We start from the raw sequence: 18,249 nt of genomic DNA on the forward strand, positions 1-18,249 counted from the left end.
GACCCTGTAGACACTGACCCCACAGTATCCACACGGACCCTGTAGACACTGACCCCACAGTATCCACATCTAACACATCTTAATTTTCCTGTGGTTGAGCATAGGTTATGTTTTTCACTCTTACCTATCATCTCGTTTTTATGCAATGTTTTTCCACATATCAGGTGATTTGATTGGAGTACACTCTTAGGTTAGGGTCACAGTTACTAAATAGAACTTGTTCTGCTCTTGTTGGGGACCTGAATTTGGTTCCCTGTGCCCAGGTCGGGCAGTTCACAGCCTCTTGTAACTCTGTCTCTGAGGGATCTGACGCCTTATCTAAACTTTGGGGGCACTGAACTCATGGTACATATACCCACACATAGGAATACATGTATAGACATAATTAAAAATACTGTCTTAAGAAAGAATTACATGTCATGTTGTGGTGGCACCTGCTTTTACTCCTAGCACTTAGGGAGGCAGAGACAGGCAGATCTCTGTGAGTTCCAGGTCAGCCTGGTTACAGAGCAAGTTTCAGGATATACAGAGCTGTTATACAGAAAAGAAAGAACTACAGAGTCAAAACACATGAATATTATAAGTTTTTTTTTATTGAGTATACATTTTCTCCACTCCCCTCTCTTGAATATTATAAGTTTTTGATCTTCATTGCCAAATATGTTCTAACGAGATTGCATTGGTTTGTACTCTTGTTAGTGGAACATGAGAAAATATTGAGAAAACACATGTCAGAATATTCCTTCCATTTATCGACTATCCCGTTGAAGGACTCTGTGTGGAACCACATTTTCAAGTATGGGAGTAAGGAGTGGGAAAAATAAAGGGGCTTAGGCATAGCTTTGTGTTTTATCTTATCAAATATAGCTATATTTGATTATGCCAAACCAAATGATCAGTGAGTTATTATTATTATTTGGTTTTTCATGACAGGGTTTCCCTGTAGTTTTAGACCCCGTCCTAGAACTAGCTCTTATAGACCAGGCTGGCCTCGAACTCACAGAGATCCGCCTGCCTCTGCCTCCCGAATGCTGGATTAAAGGTGGTGCGCCACCACCACCTGGCGAACAGTGGGTTATTATAAGTAGTGTTTAACTTCAAGATAAACAAAGAAATTGGGACTTTTGCTTCAGAAGGAAGCAAACTGAGGAGGTGAAAATTGCAGCTCTTCTGTAACCAGAGATTCTTAAGGGAGACTCTTTTGTAGGTAGATAGGTGTTGCATCTGTGAAGTCACGGCACTCAGTCCTCAGAGTAATACCCTTGAAAGCTGGACACAGGGCACACTTATGATCCTAGCACCTGGCTGCTACAGGCAGGAGGATTGCCATGAGTTCATGGCCAGCCATGGCTATAGAGAGAAACTGTCTCCACAACGGTCGTGGGCAGTGGCTAGTGAATAAAAGAATGATGCCCTTGAGGATGGCTGAGAATATATGCAGACTGCCCCCTGGAGGTCATTCCTGGTTAGCAGAGACCCGTGGAGGAAAGGTCTCCTGTAGGTTTCTTAAGTCCTTATGCCTGCCACCTTGGGCAGTAACTTGCATTCTGCAATCACACCTGTTTTTGACATCTTTTTCTTTTTTTGAGGGGTGATGGTAGTGGTCAGGACTGTACCGAGGGCTTGTGCGTATGAGGCGAGCTCTCTACCACTGAGCCACCCCCAGTCCTGTTTTTTTTTTTTTTTTGTTTTGTTTTTTGTTTTTTCGAGACAGGGTTTCTCTGTGGGTTTGGAGCCTGTCCTGGAACTAGCTCTTGTAGACCAGGCTGGTCTCGAACTCACAGAGATCCACCTGCCTCTCCACCTGCCTCTGCCTCCGCCTCCCAAGTGCTGGGATTAAAGGCGTGCGTCACCACCGCCCGGCCCAGTCCTGTTTTTTGAGTCTTAATCTATAAAAGCAAAATTTAGAAAAATGGAGTTGTAGTATAATTTATCTAAAGTTATATGTATTTAAGTCTCAAATGAATGTTTATTAATGTCTTTATAATATTATGTATGCTTTTTTTTCCTTCTTAGTTTTTACACAAAATGCTTATTTGTGTTCCATTCACCTCGTTTGATAACTATGGTCTCCATGGGACCATCTGTGTGACTGCTTTGGAAATAATGTGGTAGTGTCAAAGTTGGTCACCCTCCTGTCCCTCCTGGATGATTTGTTGGGTGACTTAGCATTTCGATAGAGCATTTGACATTGGTCATCAGTTTGTGCCTCCTGGCAGAAGCCGTGCTGAGCATCCACAGCCATCTGGCCTGCATTACCAATGGCCTGTGCACCAGTGCAGACCAAGAAGAGAACGCACTATAGGCTGTGAGCTTCTGTGTCTGAAATGTGTATCTTCTCTTCTAATGCTGCTTTTTCTTTATGTTCTAGGTTGGAGTTTTAACCAGAGCGCCAGACAGTGAGGTATGTGCACTCCGCATTATGTTGCTTGTTACTGCATGTGTGGCACGTGCTTGTGACGAGTCCTGTAGGAGTGCTCTGTGTGTTTTGGCAATTCTTACAAGGAAAGTGACATTTTCTCTCATCAGTACTTTCGTGCTGTCATCAACAGAGGGTGGCCTAGAGCCTGGCTTAGCACATGTCTTGCTCAGTGGCCGACTTCCACAGTTTTGACAGAGTGCAGGGTTTCTCAGGCCTCCCTGTGTGCTTGCTGTGAGTGAGCCGAGATCTGGTGTGACCTGTCACCTGGGCTTATATATTTGAATTTTGAAATAACTGAAAATAATGGTTCTACAAGTGACCAGTAAAGGAAAACTGAAGCAGCCAAACTCATCACTTAGTGCAGCCACAATGGTCCTAGGAGACTTGTAGAGTCTGTCATTAACTTACTTATTTCAAAGGTAATACTGAGCTTCATGAATTTTTAAATTTGGCTCAATTATGTGTCATTGCTAGTATAACCAGGAAAAATGCTGGTCTGGACCAATCTGGAACAAAGGTCCTAAACAGTTCTATTTTGTTTAATTTATTAGTATGTTTATGAGCACTACATTTTCCTGAAGAAAATTTAAGGGTGGAAAAACCAGTGTTCTAAATTTAGAGGTTCCACAGGACCATGAGTCAACGTAGCACAGCGGTATTTACACTAGATGCTGATTGCGGTATTGTTCAGAGTAGCCAAGTCATGTGGTCAACCTCGGTGTTCACCAGCAGAGAAATGACAAAGAAAATGTGGTGTATTTACAACGGAATTTTATGAAGCCATAAGAATGATATATTGTTTGCAAGAAAATGGATATAACCAGAGATTATCATGTGAAGTAGATCAAGTCAGGCTCAGAAAGATAAATGTAACATTTTCTCCCATTTGTGGTTTCTTAGATTTTATAAAGATAAGAAAAGCTTCTCTATGACTACCTAGAGAATGATGGAGGCTAATGAGGGAAAGGAGAAGATGGGAAGTTTGGAGTGCTGTTGGGGAGGCAGTTTGTTCGTTCCCGGCTGCCAAGACATGAAATAATCACATAGAAGCTATAATTATTAAGTCACTGCTAGCTAGCTCTTATATCTTAAATTAGACCATTCCTATATTTTATATTTTTCCACGAGGCTCATGGCTTACCAGCAAGGTTCTAACTGGCTGCTCACATCTTTCTCCTCTGATGGCTCCATGGCTTCTCCTAACTCTGCCTACTCTCTCTATATATATCTTTTCCAGCCTGGCTGTGTTATGTTAAGCCATTGGCTGAAAGCAGTTTCTTTATTCATTAACCAATAAAAGCAACACACAGACAGAAGGACTCCCCACACCACTGGACCGTCAATATTTATACTTGTGAACTAAAACCCAGGACTGTGTATATAATGACTGTATGTCAGCAAAAGCTAGGAGTTCCAATAATGGACCGGCAATACTTGTGAACGAAAACCCAGGACTGTATATATAATGACTGCGTGTCAACCAAAGCCAGGGGTTCCAATAAATACTCCCCCATTCTCTGCTCTCTTCCAATTAAAGAGTTTATGTTAGTCAGAAAGTGGAGATTTTGAAAGTTTAGGTTTGTGGCTGATAAAAGCTGATTAGAACTGTGCGTGATGGCTTACACCTGTAACCCAAGCACTTGGGAGGTTGATGCAGGAGGATTATGCATTTCAGTTTAGCCCTAGATGCTTGGTAGCACTCTACTTCAAAAAAACAAAACAAAACAGGAATGAGTGAACAGATATCTAAGGACGTGGTCCATGGGCTTCCTGGTACTCCACTGCAGTGCTGTTCTCTGGGGAGCTCCACCACATAGGCCGGCGGCTGCTGCTGAGGAAGCCTGGGCTCTTCTGAGGGGACGGAGAGCTGTCTCCAGTGAGGTTCCAGTGAAGAGGTGGAAAGTGTGGCTTTGGTTTCTTTGCTAGAAATGCTGTTCTCACTGGAACCTCTGTTCTCACTGGAACCTCTGGTTTGTGTTCTGCGTAGGTCCCAGATGTGGAGTCCCGGGAAGACCTAATCAAGAACCACTACATGGCAAGGATAGCAGAGCTCACGTCTCAGCTACAGCTGGCGGACAGCAAATCAGTGCACTTCTATGCAGAGGTGAGTGGAGCTAATAAGATTGCCACTTCCCCCTGCCCCTTCCAGTCGGGTCACGGTTCTGGTTCTGTTCTCCGTCTGCTGGGAGAGACGTCACCACCAACGCGCTTTCTGTCCTCCTGTGTCTGGGTCGGTCGTGGCTGATGGCGACCAGTTCGTCCGCCACTCCAGCACCTTCACCTTCAATTTAGTAAGTGTAAGACTTCATGCATGGTTCCCAGGTTCCTGCAAGAGAGATGACAGGTTTGTGCAGCCTTTCTGTGGCCCTGTGTTGTGAGTTTTGGAGGATTATTTGTGTTGGTGGTAGGGGACACGCGGAGATGAAGGGATTTTCACATGTGCAGAGTGAAAAGTAAACCGCATCTGACCTTTTTGGTTTTATATGTCCTTACTAGGCAGGCGTAGACATGAGAGGACAGTTTGCAGGAGTTGCCTCTTTTCCACTGTGTCTTCAGGGATCAGACTCAGGTTATTAGGCTGATGGCACCTTTATCCCCTGAGCCATCTCTCCAGCCCATCTTTAAATTCTCTCCAGTGTCTTTATGTCTCTGTGTGTTGAGGGGGACTGTGGATGTGTGTGTGCACACACCTGTGCATGCACATGTGGACTCCAGAGGTCAGCATCAGGTACCTTCCTCCATCATTCTCCAGCTGTCTCTTTCAGACATGGCCTCGCGCTGAACCCAGAGCTCTTGGTCGGATAGACTGGCTGGCTAGAGCCCAGGCTCCTCTTGTGTCTGCCTCCCTAGCTCTGCAGTTACAGCCCTGTGCCGCCATACCTGGCTTTTTTGCATGGCTGCTGGGGATCTTAGGTCCTTGTGCCTGCACAGCAAGCAGTTGACCTGCAGAGCCATCTCTCCAGCCCAGCAAGCTCACATTTCCAAAGGAGAAGTTTATAGGACTGGATTTAAATGATAAAATGGAAAATGGCACCCATTTTAACTTATAAAAGATACAAAATCTTACTTTTGTCACCTTTTCTTCTTCCTTTACTCCATAATTCATCTAAATAAAACCCACTGTTCACCATACATAGAATTTGCAAAGTTGAAGGGGAAGTTGTAGACTTGAGACTGCTCGTTTGTTTCCCAGCTGTCCAGACACGACTAATCACACAAACTGTTAATTACAGCACTGCTTGGCCAAAAGTTTAGGCATATTTCTGGCTAATTCTTATAACCCATTTCTATTAATTTGTGTATCCCCAAGAGGCTCTGGCATACCGGTAAGGTTTTGGCATTCTGCCATCTTTTTCCTTCAGCAGCTACATGGAGTCTCTCTGACTCTGCCTACTCTATCTCTGTTCTGATTTCTGCTAAGCCATTGGCTGGAACAGCTTTATTCAACAACCAATAAAAGCAACACATATAAAGAAGGAGATCCCACATCAGGAAGTGAATGAAATCAGTACAACTGTTAAAGAATAAGGAAGGAAGAAGGCTGGGTGGGTACATGCAGGGTTTTAAGTCTTCGGTTCGCACTTTATAGTAAGAATTAATTAAAGAGACGGTCAGAGAATTATAGCACTTTAAGGTGTTAAACCGCAAAGGAAGGGACTCTTTCTTGGACCTAGTGTCATCTGTGACTGTCTCCGACATTGCAGAGATGAAGAGGTTGACAGACAGCCAGTTGCTGGAGGTAGAAGAGCACCTTATGTTTCTTCTTTTAAAGTTAATCAGCCCAGCCCAGTGTGCAGGGAGTTGCTGCGCCCCCTTTCATTGGTGGTCTCTTATGATTGCTATGTTACAGTATAGATGGGGGCACAGCAAACAGCCTGGCCAATGGTGGAACTGCTGCCTCTTGAGCTGGGCCTGCAACTGATACCACATTTCTGCTTCCCTGTCTGCTCTCCGGGTTAGTGTTCCCAATGTAATTGTCATCTTCCTGTGGACCGTGCCTTGCTTGCTTTCTCCCTCTTGGTCAGGGTCAGTGCTGAGCACAGAGGGAAGTGGCTGATTTGATAGTACAGATTGTCCTGAAGTTTTCTCGAGAACAAATGAGTAACGGGGAATTTTAGTCTGTCTCATTTTCATGAGATCTGCCTATTTTAGTACATGTTTTCAGCACAATTATGATAGAAGAATTTTTAGATTGTCCCAGTTTGTTCTCATCTATAAACAGGAAGTAGTACCTCCCCGTATGACTTCACTGGAAAGGATACTTGGAGATCCCGATGTCTACACAGCATTCAGTGTGTGTCTTCAAATCGCCCTTGTCTGAACAATAATGAAATAAAATTTCCCCTTTTCCTTTTCATCTGCTCTGCTTTGAATCATCTGGGCTTAGTAAAACTCTTAAGAGATTTGTCTTCCCCGTATTGTCAGCATAAGTCTTACGGTGGGATTATAAAGATGTCGTGGTTCCTTCCTGCATTGGGGTCTCTACAGAATAACTTTAAACCCAAATCCCAGATAGGGCCCCTGGTCGGCAACCTGTGATCACTTTTGAGATAACCAGTGTCCTCTATCCACAGGAGTATAAATGGATCCTGTGTAAATAGAGAATGTTCTCGTGTGCTTTGTAGTCACTGCAGCTGAGAACACTGATGAACTTGGACTGCTGGCCTTTTTTACTTATTAAAACGAGAGGGTGTGGCTTCATCTTCCATCCTGGTTCTCCAGCACGTGTATTCAGTAGAGAGTTTTGGAATGGATGATGGCCTTTGGCTTTGGTGACTATAACCTATTAACCTTCCCAGGATAAAGTCTGATGTTTTGATTGTACAGTGCCGAGCGCTCTCGAAGAGACTAGCCCTAGCAGAGAAGTGCAAGGAGACGCTGACCGAGGAGCTGAAGCTAGCCAGTCAGAGCAGCAGCAGGCTGCAGGTGGGTTCCTGAAGGTGACCTCTGCGCCAGTGCCTTCCCTTGGGAAGTGATCGCTGGCCTTAAACACACCGTTCTGCAGTTCATGTCTAACTCACCTGAAAGGCATGCATTACTTATACTAGGCAAAGAGTGGTCATCTTACTTGTTTCTGATTTGAACTTCAAATTCTGCTGTAGTCTGCATTTTTATTTTCACTTACCCATAATCCTTCTTTCTCTTCTTCCTTGTAAACACTCATCATGACTGGCTGCAGGATTGTTTTGCCCACATTATTCTGTCTTGTTTCACAAACTGACCTAAATAAACCTAAGAGGGCGGCTGCAAACCATTCTTCCTTCCTCACTGCTGGGTTTCATACCCTCGTTTTTGCTAGACATGGTGGCACACGCCTTTAATCCTAGCACTTGGGAGGAAGAGGCAGGTGGATCTCTGAGGCCAACCTGGTCTACAGTCTGGGTTCCAGGGCAGCCAGGAATACATAATGAGACCCTGCTTCAGTATGTATATACAAATACCTAAGCAGACGATCAAATTCCAGTTTCTGACATCGCCTTCCAGGAAGCCCCTGTTGATGTAAACATGAGAGAGACACAGGAAAACCCAGGAACACAGTGGTCTGTGTTTCAGATCAATTTCTCAGCTTACTTAGGAGACATTGAAGAGGCTGGGGAGAGCATGAAGTGCAGGCGAGAAGGTGTCCTCCTGGGAAAGAGCAGAAGGCCAGGTCTATGCAGAGCCTTTGAAAACCCGGGGTGGTTTGGAAGCATCAATTCACCTCAGGCTTTTGAAAGTCCTGTACCCAGCCAAGGAGGGAATGCTTATATTTTGGACATGCAGGAACATTTGTGCAAGCATACCTGTACTCAGACTTGCTAAGTAGACTGGCTAGCTCATCAGTGAGTCCAGCGATCTGTCTCCTCCCCAGCACTGCGATTCCTAGTGTGCCACACAGGCCCAGCTTCTCAGGCACTTGGGGCCTCATGCTTGCAAAGCAAACACTTGACAAGCTAAGATAGCTCTCCAGCCCGTAAGTTTTCCCAAATAAGTTATGAATGCATTCTTTGAAGGCTGATGCATTTTCCCATTTTTTTTTTCAGTTCAACCTGTGCCTTACCTTTGTGTGAACTAATCAGCTAGGCTACTCTCCAGATGTTTGTAATAAAGAAGTAACTTTGACAGGCCTTCTCCTTCCCCTGCTCTTAGGATGAGCTGACAACCACCAAGAGGAGCTACGAGGATCAGTTAAGCATGATGAGTGACCACCTGTGCAGCATGAACGAGACACTGTCTAAGCAGAGGGAAGAGATCGACACGCTGAAGATGTCCAGTAAGGTGTGTGCAGGGCGGGGAGTGGGAATGGCTGATGCAGCTGGTAGAAGACACGTCACTGTGATGTTTCAAGAGCAAGGGTGAGAGCACGTACTTGTGAGTCACCGTCCTGCGCCTCATTTCCCTGTCCAGAAAGAAAAATGGTTTCTTTGGCTTAGTCTAAGCTGCGGTTTGACCTGCTGCCTTTTGACATTTATGCTTTTGTGCGTGAGTGAGGGAGACCAGCAGATGGCCTTAGGAGGGGAGCATGCTCTGTCTGTAGAAGATCCTAACACTATTTGTGGAACCCTTAGCAAATTGTTTCATTCAGTAAAACCATTTATTCTCGTTAATCCACAAATAAAACCTCACACAGCTTAAGGAAGCCACTGAGACACTTATCAGTCCCAAATGCTGGCCTCTTAGTGAGCTGCAGTTTGAGACTGTAGACTTGACTTAGGGTTTTATTCTTTCAGTATCTACTGCATTTTAATTCAATTATCTACCACACAGAAAGAAGGAACAGAGTAGAAACTGGCAAAAACAACAGCAAGCACAACAGAATTAGCCTAACATCCTCTTTCCTGGCTCGTGTGTCTCCCGCCTGCACTCTGTCCTCACATTGCCCGCTCTTGATTTCTTCCCTAAGTGTTGTACCAGATCCACACTTAGACCTGTTTCCATGTGTCCATACTTTAGAGGCTAGCGTCCGTATATGAGAGGGAGCATGCGCTTCTTCTTTTTCAGCTTAGGTCACCTCTGTTAATGTTGTGCTTCCCGAGTCTGTCCATTTTCCTGCACATCTCATCTTTCTTTACAGCTGAATAATATTGCATATCATCTGTCTCCCACCTCTTCATCAATTAGTGTGCGTCGAGGCTGGTTCTATTCCCTTGCTATTCTGAGTAGAGCAGAAATTCATGTGGATGTGCAGAAGTCTCTGCAGTAGGAAATGACCTTTGGGTATATGCCCAGGAGTGGAATGGAGTCCTTTCTTCGCGTAACTGCCCATATAACCTAGGGATGCTAACCATTTTATCTCTAGGATTGCTGTTGACTCTGTTTCTTGGGGGGGGCCTCTGTCCGAGCCAGTCTATAGATACTGGGTAATGTGCTTAGGTAGGCATACATCTCCATATATGGTATACCACATCTCTGTTAGTGAATGTCAGCTTCACGACACCGGGTGCTCAGTTCTGTGTGTCATCTCAGATGCTCAGAGCACTTCTGTAAGCCAGGCCTTTATCACCCATCCATGAGCTGAAGAGGCTGTAGAGAGTGTAGCTGCAGTCTTGCACTGGTGAAGCAGACCAAGTCTCTGCTTGGCGAGATTTCCCCAGAGAACATTCTGGGTTGCTCCACTGGAGTCTGCACTACACAACCCTCCCCAGCATCATTTCAGGGCAGCCATCGACTTCTCACTGTGTAGAGAGGGTTCCTGGCACTTGTCTGGGCCATCTCTGTGATGACGACCAGCCAATATACTTCCAGTTATATCATAGCAGTTGCAGAATTACAGTTATGAAGCAGCAATGAAAGTAACTTTATGGTTGGGGTCATCACAACATGAGGAATTGTCTTAAAGGGTCACAGCATTAGGGAAGTTGAGAGCCACTGCTGTCAAACCTGTTTATTTAAACAACAGAAAAACACATTGGAGCTAAAACTATTTGCTTCATGAAATTGCATAAGAAAAGGAATTTGGTAAACTGGGTGTCACTGGCTTTCTTTATTATCCACCACTGGCCCTGAGAGGGGTTGGATCCATATCCATGGAAGTTGGGAAAAGGGAAAGTCAAAGTAACAGCAGCTTTGTGGTCACTGGAGAAAAGCTGACCTGCAGGTTCTCTCTCAGCTGCTGTCCACATGGGAAGCCAGAGTGTTCTGCGGGACAGCACGGCCCCAGACAGCCTGTTTTATAAGCTGTGAACGCTTTTCATGAAGCTTGTGTTCTGATGGTGGCTGTTGTTCCTTGCACAGGGAAATTCTAAGAAGAACAGGAGTCGATAGTTGACGAAGAGCTTGTCAGTGACTGTTCCCTCCAGACCGGCTGCAGCTGCTGCCAAGAGTCTCGGGGTCAGACCCCACAACCAGTGCTGGCGGCCTCTGGGAAGCTGAAGTGCGGTTGGACCTAGTAAACTAGCCAGTGTTGTCCGTGACCTTGAGACATTTGAAGTATATTTGTAAACATCAAGGCAAATACAGAATTTGATGTTGACAGTCAAATGGAAAACAATAGACATAACCATGGATATTGTGGTCTCCTTATGCTGTTTTTACTGTGCACTTTTTGAAATTAGGACCTAATTTCAGTATGTAAGAACAACAAACATTTTGTATATTTTCAAGCTCGATTATATGGCAATGGATCTTGTATCTGTGGAATAGATATATGTTTCTGGATAAAATGCTTAAATTGTCAGATGTCATTACATCCTGTATTGTCATTTCTTCTTATAATTGAAAATTGAAAGATGTCTCAGATTCTTTTTAAAAGATTCACTCCCTTCCCTCCCCTTCCTCCCCATCTCCCCCTCCCTCCTCCCCCTTCCCTCCATTCCTCGGAGGTGATGAGCCTCCCATCCTTCGCAGCCCATGGGTTTGCTGTCGTGTCTGCAGCTGTGCAGCACTCTCTGTGTTAGAATAATTGCTCAAGGAAATTCATGTCAATAAATTCCTACCCACACGAACCTTGCGGGCTATCTGTGACAACGTGATAAAGGAGCTTCAAACGCATCCAGTCCCACTGACCTAGAGATAAAAGTTGAGCTGTCGGACAGTCCGGCCTCTAGAAGGCCCTTGAGTTTTGGGGGCACCCACCTTTCAAGCAGAGACCCCTGGTCTCTCCTAGACACGTGCCATTTCAGTGCAAACCCCCGGGTGCCTGTCCCTGCACCCCACTCCCAAGACCGCAAGCAGATGTTTTGTGCTTGGTGGCTTGTCATTGTCTCCCGGATAGAAACTAAGGCTTAGAGGGCCGAGGCAACCCGGCCACAGCCACATGAGTGCACCCCTGAGCCCGCTCCTCAGGAGGGCTTTTGGATGGGCATTCCGCTCCAGGTGCTGTTTCTGGGGGGTAAACTATGACATTTCTCAGTAACTCCATTACTTCATCCTGCCTCTTCTTTCATACCTTCATTCAAAAGCCTGTAAAGTTTTTAGCTAGTTAGCTTCTCAGATTCATTTAAGGGCCAGATATAATATTTGCCCTTGATATATATTTTTTATTTTTAAAAGGTTTTATTTTTAAAAGTTATGTAGGTGTGTGTGTACACAGGAGAGCAGGTGCCTGCAGAGGCTGGAGGTATAGCACCTCCTGGGGCTGGAGCTCTCAGTAGCTGTGAGCGACCAATGGGTGGAACCCGGACTCAGGTCCTTTGCAAGAGCAGCAGATGCTCCTAGCTGCCATTGTCTCTCCAGCCCTTGGTGTGATTTTTTTTCTCCTTTGACATAAAAAACATTACCTTTTTTTGTGTGTATGATTGCTTTGTCTACATGTATGTACATATACTGCATGTGTGCCTGGTACCTGGAGAGGCCAAAAGAAGACACTGGATCACTTGGAACTCAAGTCACGCTGTTGCAAGCTGTCATGTGGGTGCTGGGAGCTGGGCCTGGGTCCTCTGCAAGAGCAATCTTAACCACTGAGCCACCTCTCTAGCCCCGACTTCTCTCCTATACAGACCTTGCCAACTATCATGCAAGTCTAGTGTATTTGTGCCACTAACTTGTTTGTCATCGCTCACTTATAATGAGAGTTTCAAAATGTACACAGATGTGGAGAGAACAGATTCGTGTCCCTGTCAGTTATCAGAAATACCTTGCTAAGCTTGCTTACCCTGTTGCACACACTTTTTTTTTTCTTGGAGTGTTTAAGGTAAGTCTAAGACACTGGGTTATTTCATCTGAATGCTTCAGTTCTACACGTGTGTCGGTGAGTATGGTTAGCACTGGTTTCTGAACCTGTCTTATTCATTAGTCATCATGATCGATTAGTGCAGAGAAGGTGTGCTCAGGTACTGCACACAGTGTGTGGGGGGAAGGGGTACAAACAGCTACATCAACTTTCTGGAGAGCTGTGTTGCAACATAGCGATGATATAATCATGAACTCTCTCATCCTGTTCTGAGATTGTCTCAAATTAAGAAACACTAATACATAGAGGCTTTTTCCCTTCAACTTCTCTGTGTTTCATTTCTTAATTTTTTAATTATTCTTAATTATGTGTATGTCTTTGTGTGTATGATAGGGTACACGTAAGTGGAGGAGGCCAGAGGCATTGGGTCTCCTGGAACCGGAGTCACAGGCTCCATGAGCTGCATGACATAGGTCTGGGAACTGAACTCTGGTCCTCTGCAAGAGCAGTATGTGTTTTTAACTGCTGAGCCATCTCTCTCCAGCCCCCAAATTGTCTATGCTTTAATCAAAGCTATGAGCCTCAGTGTGAGTCAGGCTGTTCTAACATACATGTTCCTGATGGAAAACAAAAAAAAACCTGTCCCCAGTCCTCTTCCCACTCTGTAGAGAGAAAACCCTTCCACTTTAAATTGGTTGCTTCACCTTTTGATCGTGGTGACATTCAACATAAACTTCCCTGTGACTGTTCAGATGCACGTGGTAGCCAAGCCACATAATGTAGGACATCTCTGTTTTCTCTGATGACCTTTAAAACATGTATTTAGTGGGTGCCATTTGTTCATTCCTGAACTTTTCCCCTGAAGTGTAATTCTCCTTTCACTGAAGCCAAATTTGGTTGGGAATTCAGCCAGGACATCTTCAAGAAACCCCAAGTCGGCTATGAGTCCCAGCTGCTGGGGAGCTCAGGTAGAGGAGCCTTTGAGGCTACACCAGGCAACATGTGAGACACCATGTCAGGGGAACAGGTCTCTCTCGGAGCCCTCAGACTCACTGGGGGCTGTCCTGGTTGCTCCCTGGGCTGGAGGATTGCCGCGTCCTGGGCAGTCACGGTCTCTCACCCTCTCTGAGTTCCGGAAGCCCTTCTCATGACAGCCCTCACTTACCACCTACGCCTCCTCTCAGAAATGTCCTCCACTGTGTAGGCCTCTCATGGCATGGGCAGTGAAAACTGAGAGGAGATTTCGGGTCTCGGCAACGGAGACTCAGATAGTGACTGAGATGCGTGTGTACCGAAAACCACAAACGCAACAGCATAAAGACTTGTGTGCAGTTTGAATGTGATTGGTCCCCATAATCTCATAGGGAGCAGCACTATTAGGAAATGAGGCTTTGTTGAGTGGGTGTGGCCTTCTTAGAGGAAGTGTGTCACTGTGAGGGTGGGCTTTGAGGTTTCCCACGCTCAGGATACTGCCCAGTGTCTCAGTTAACTTCCTCTTGCTTGCAAGATGTAGGACTCCCAGCTCCTACACCAGTATCACATCTGCCTGCACGATGCCATGATGACAGTGGACTGAAGCTCTGAACTGTAAGCCAGCCCCAATTAAATGTTTTACTTTATAAGAGTTGCTGTGGCCATGGTGTCTCTCCACAGCAATAGAAACCCTAACTAAGACCACTTGTTTTCTGGAGAACTTATTAAAAAATGACATTTCCTACCTTTTCTTGATTATATATTACATGCATATTGTTGCAAATTTGGGAAACTAGGAAATAGATGAAGAACATAATCTCTTAACAAAGATTTAGTTTTTAACATTTTAACTTATTCATGGGGCTGGAGAGATGGCTCAATGATTAAGGGCACCTGCTTTTGTAGAAAACTGAAATTGTAGCCCCAGCACCCACATGAAGTGGCTCACCACCTGTAACTTCAGCTTCAGGGGCTCTGACATCATCTTCTGGTTTCTGTGAACATCATATTCATTTGTACAAACACACAGACACACACAGAAAAAAAGAAGTAATTTTAGAAAAGTAATTATTCTTGCTCTTATCTAATGCTCACATATGTTTTAATAAAAGATAAATTATGTGATGAGAAATTTCAAATGGAAAAAAGATTGTCTAATGGGAAAGGGAAGGCCTTTGCATGGCTCTTAGTGCCTGGAGGCACCATACACACGGAAAGCAGCCAGAAGCATGGAAACGAACCTTCAGGCACAGCTTGAGAGACTGACAAATATGTGTCTTGTCATGTCGTTTGTCAATGTTACCCTCAATTAAGTTGTCAGATGCAGTGCTGCTGGCTTCTAAAGCTGATAAACTGGATTGTCATATAAACTGGGATTTAACATGAACAGAACAACGTCGTTAGCAGATAATGTCTGGGAAGGCATTTGAGAGCCACTCTGATGAGGGATAGTTTGTTCTGTGTCCAAAGAGGAAGTTTCCTTTCTCCAGGCAGAGCTGTTGCTTTTGGTGTGATGGTTAGACACTGTTGGGTAAACTGACATGACCATTAACATGACTGCTTCTAAGGCCCTGTCCATTGTTGCCATTTATAGCTGAGACACCCCTCACAGGCTCATGCTTTGGCTGCTCAGTGCCCATCTCGTGGACCATTTTGAAAGCTGTAGAGTCTTCAGATGTAAGGCCTACCTGGTGGAAGTGGGTTGCGGGGCTTGACCCCCACAGTCCAGTCTGTTCTGCTTCCTGAACCACAAAGAAGTGAACAACCCTAGCATGTATTACCACTGCCAGACCTCCCCTTCTGGGATGGACTGACATCTCCACTGACGAAAATAAAACTTTCCTCCACTGAGTTTTTTTCTGCCAACTATCTGGTCACTGCAAGACAGAGATAACTTAGCACTGTTAAAAAACGGCAAACAACCAAAAACTCAGAGTGTTTGCAAACAAGTTAAAACAAGCGGAACCGACTAGCTGAAAGGCACAGATTGAGTTGCAACCAAAGCTTTCTTCAGTCAATGGAAAGCCTTCTCCATGGTAAAAATGCCCAGACAGAAAAGGTACAGTTTATAGATCTGTTTTATGCATCGTTATCTCTTGAGGTTGACCCCGGTCTTTAAAAAATAGTATTTTTAATACTTGTTTGGTTTTATGTGCATGCACGTTAGTCTGCATGCATGTATGTGTGCCATGCGCATGTGTGATGGTCACGGATGTCAGGAGAGAGGCAGTTTCCTGGAACTGGAGTTGTAGGTGGTTGTAACCATGTCAGTGCTGGGAACTGAACCAGGGTCCTCTCCAAGAACAATGGGTGCTCTTACCTGCTCAGCCCTCCCTGGTCTTCAAAATCCTCAACATTCTCCATAACTTTAACAAGAAGAGAACCACAGACAATGGCAGATGATACTGAGAAACATCCGAGATCCAGACCAACAAGGGCTGTCTGTTCTGTGTTTGCAGAGGAAGTTCCTGTTCTCGGTCGAGAGCCAGGTCCTCAGATACCATGGTGATGAATGGGAAGGCAGTCAGCAAGCGCATTCCTCTGCCTCACATTTCTGAGCAGTTCAGTAATTAGCTCCAAATTAGGAGGCTAGCTGGCAAGGGCAGCTCTGTTCTTCCAAATCTTTGACCAACTTTCTGTGAACAGACTCAGCAGAGAAAGCACGCTGGAGCCTAAAGTGGAGGGGCCTCCAAAGGCAACTCGCCAGTTGGAACCGTCGTGTTGGTTTTACTGGGGTCTTCAATTACTACTGAACTCCACTGCTTTTCTAAGCACCAGGGAGTACGGTGGGATGGCCCAGAAGGGAAATCTCTGGGGCCCTAGAATAGAAACAGCATAATCCAGTCAACAGAATGTCAGTCATACCCTGTTCAGACACTGAAGAATATTCTCCCTTGGCCTCTCTCCCTCCCTCCACTTCCCTGACTGTTCCTTCCTTCTTGCTAGGCCTTGACTTCATGATCTTCCTTCCTCAGTCTCCTGAGTTCTGTAAGCATTGCATCATTTCAGTCTTTCCTACCTAGGTCACCTCCTTAGTTGGGTTAAACGGACAATTTTCACATTGTATTTTAACGTATGACATCGACCTCTACCCCTGCAGGAACTTGAAGCAGGAATCATCCCTTAGACTGATGTTTGCTGCCTAGCAGGGTATCTTGTACACAGAAACGAGGCAATAGATAGTCTCAGGCCCTGAGCCACGAACCAGCTGTAGCCAGCAGTCAGGGTAGCTCAAACCATACCAGAAATGTCATCTTTATGCTAAAAGACTGACAATGGCTGCCTGGTTAGAATCGATTGCTTTTGGTTGGCATTCTCTGTTGAAGATGTAGGCTTTTTAGCTCAGGAAATTTCCATCCAAAGCGCAGCTGAATTTCCTCAGGAAAGGACATAGCAGTAGCTTGGGTCGGCTCAGAACATTTCGTGAGTGTAAAATGTCTGTGTACCAAGTTCTTTCTTCTCTAATACATTTCCCCCACAGCTATCACTTTGTCTGAACGATTCTTGTCATCCAAACAGAGGCTATGGCTGTGAAGTTTGGGAGAAATAGTGTTCTCGTTAACCATTTGAGACTAGCCTGGCCCTCCTCTTGAAGGTCTATTGATTCTAACAGCTTCAGCTGACTTGGATTTGAAGAATTCTAAGGTAGCTGAGTTTTCCCCAGGTCCTATTGCAAAAACTTTGAAGATCTTCTTGTGATACTGAATCCTGAATTCTTTGAATTCCAGTGGCTGGACAAACTATTTCAATATCTTTTCCATTTACTAGGCTTTCCAAGGTCACAAAGACAATACCAGAAGTGTTTAAAACAGAATCCCACTGCTGTGTGAATTCAGGAATCTCATAAGAAGTTCTTAGTGGGTCCATGAAAAGTTTGGGAGGTGGAGTGGGGGGGAAGCTCTGAATAAAATTGAGACGGGTGGGGGCAGGAGAAATGACTCAGCAGTTAAGAGCACCAGCTGCTCTTCCAGAGGACATGAGTTCAATTCCCAGCACCCACATGATGGCTCGCAACTGTCTGTAACTCCAAGATATGACACTCTCACGCAGACATACATGTAGGCAAAATGCTAATGCACATAAAATAAAAATAAATGTTATTTAAAAAGTTGAGAAGTATGTTCTCTGAGGGTCTGTTTTGTGCAGCAGGGAAAAGGAGCTGGAACGAGGTCCCCAGCTGGCGACATGGCTGTGGTGGCTTAGCTGAGGATAGGCTAAGCTGTTTGCCACCAGATTTGATTACAGAAAGGACCCTGCCAGAGAGGCTCCCATGGAGATATGTGCTGGAGTTAGGAGAAAGAGATCTGTGTTGAGGAAAGTGGCAAGCTCCAGAGCAGCGCGGATCACAGAAGGGAAGGAGCGTCCCTGGTTAAGAGATAAAGCAGGTGCCAGCGAACTGTAGAAGTCTTTAGAAAAGTCTACGCCCGTCTGCTCCCTAGAGAAGCGTCAGAGTTTCCATGCTATTTCTTTCACCAGTTGAGCTCCCCACCCCACTAACCAGAGCAATACTGCTTATCTCAAAGACGGCGAAAGTAAAAAGGTGCACTCTGAAAGTCGTTGTAGTGGTAGTGACTTCTGCATGTGTGTTGATTTCTGTATGCTTCTTCTCTTCAGTTAGCTGTGCCATTTCTGAGATGGGCTGGCCTCCTGGAAAGCTAGAGGTAGAACAAGGCACAGCAATAACATAACTCAGCCACCTACTTTATTTTTAAATATATCATCTATCTTCTATCTCTATTTACCTATCATCTATCTATCTATCTAT

General features: G+C 45.1%; 1 protein-coding gene across 1 annotated transcript in view; it reads left to right on the forward strand.

Annotated features, from left to right (window-relative positions):
* Ppp1r21 (protein phosphatase 1 regulatory subunit 21) overlaps positions 1–11,346 on the forward strand; it is a 62,033-nt gene extending 50,687 nt beyond the window's left edge. The window contains exons 18-22 of the mRNA XM_005354722.2: positions 2,372–2,404; positions 4,410–4,526; positions 7,250–7,348; positions 8,552–8,680; positions 10,637–11,346. Coding sequence (XP_005354779.1) covers positions 2,372–2,404; positions 4,410–4,526; positions 7,250–7,348; positions 8,552–8,680; positions 10,637–10,666 — 408 coding nt within the window. The 3' untranslated portion in view covers positions 10,667–11,346. The remainder of the gene's footprint in view (positions 1–2,371; positions 2,405–4,409; positions 4,527–7,249; positions 7,349–8,551; positions 8,681–10,636) is intronic.
* The last annotated feature ends 6,903 nt before the right edge of the window (positions 11,347–18,249 follow it).

The sequence above is a fragment of the Microtus ochrogaster genome, chromosome 16 (genome assembly GCF_000317375.1).
Source record: "Microtus ochrogaster isolate Prairie Vole_2 chromosome 16, MicOch1.0, whole genome shotgun sequence".
Lineage (NCBI taxonomy): Eukaryota > Metazoa > Chordata > Mammalia > Rodentia > Cricetidae > Microtus > Microtus ochrogaster.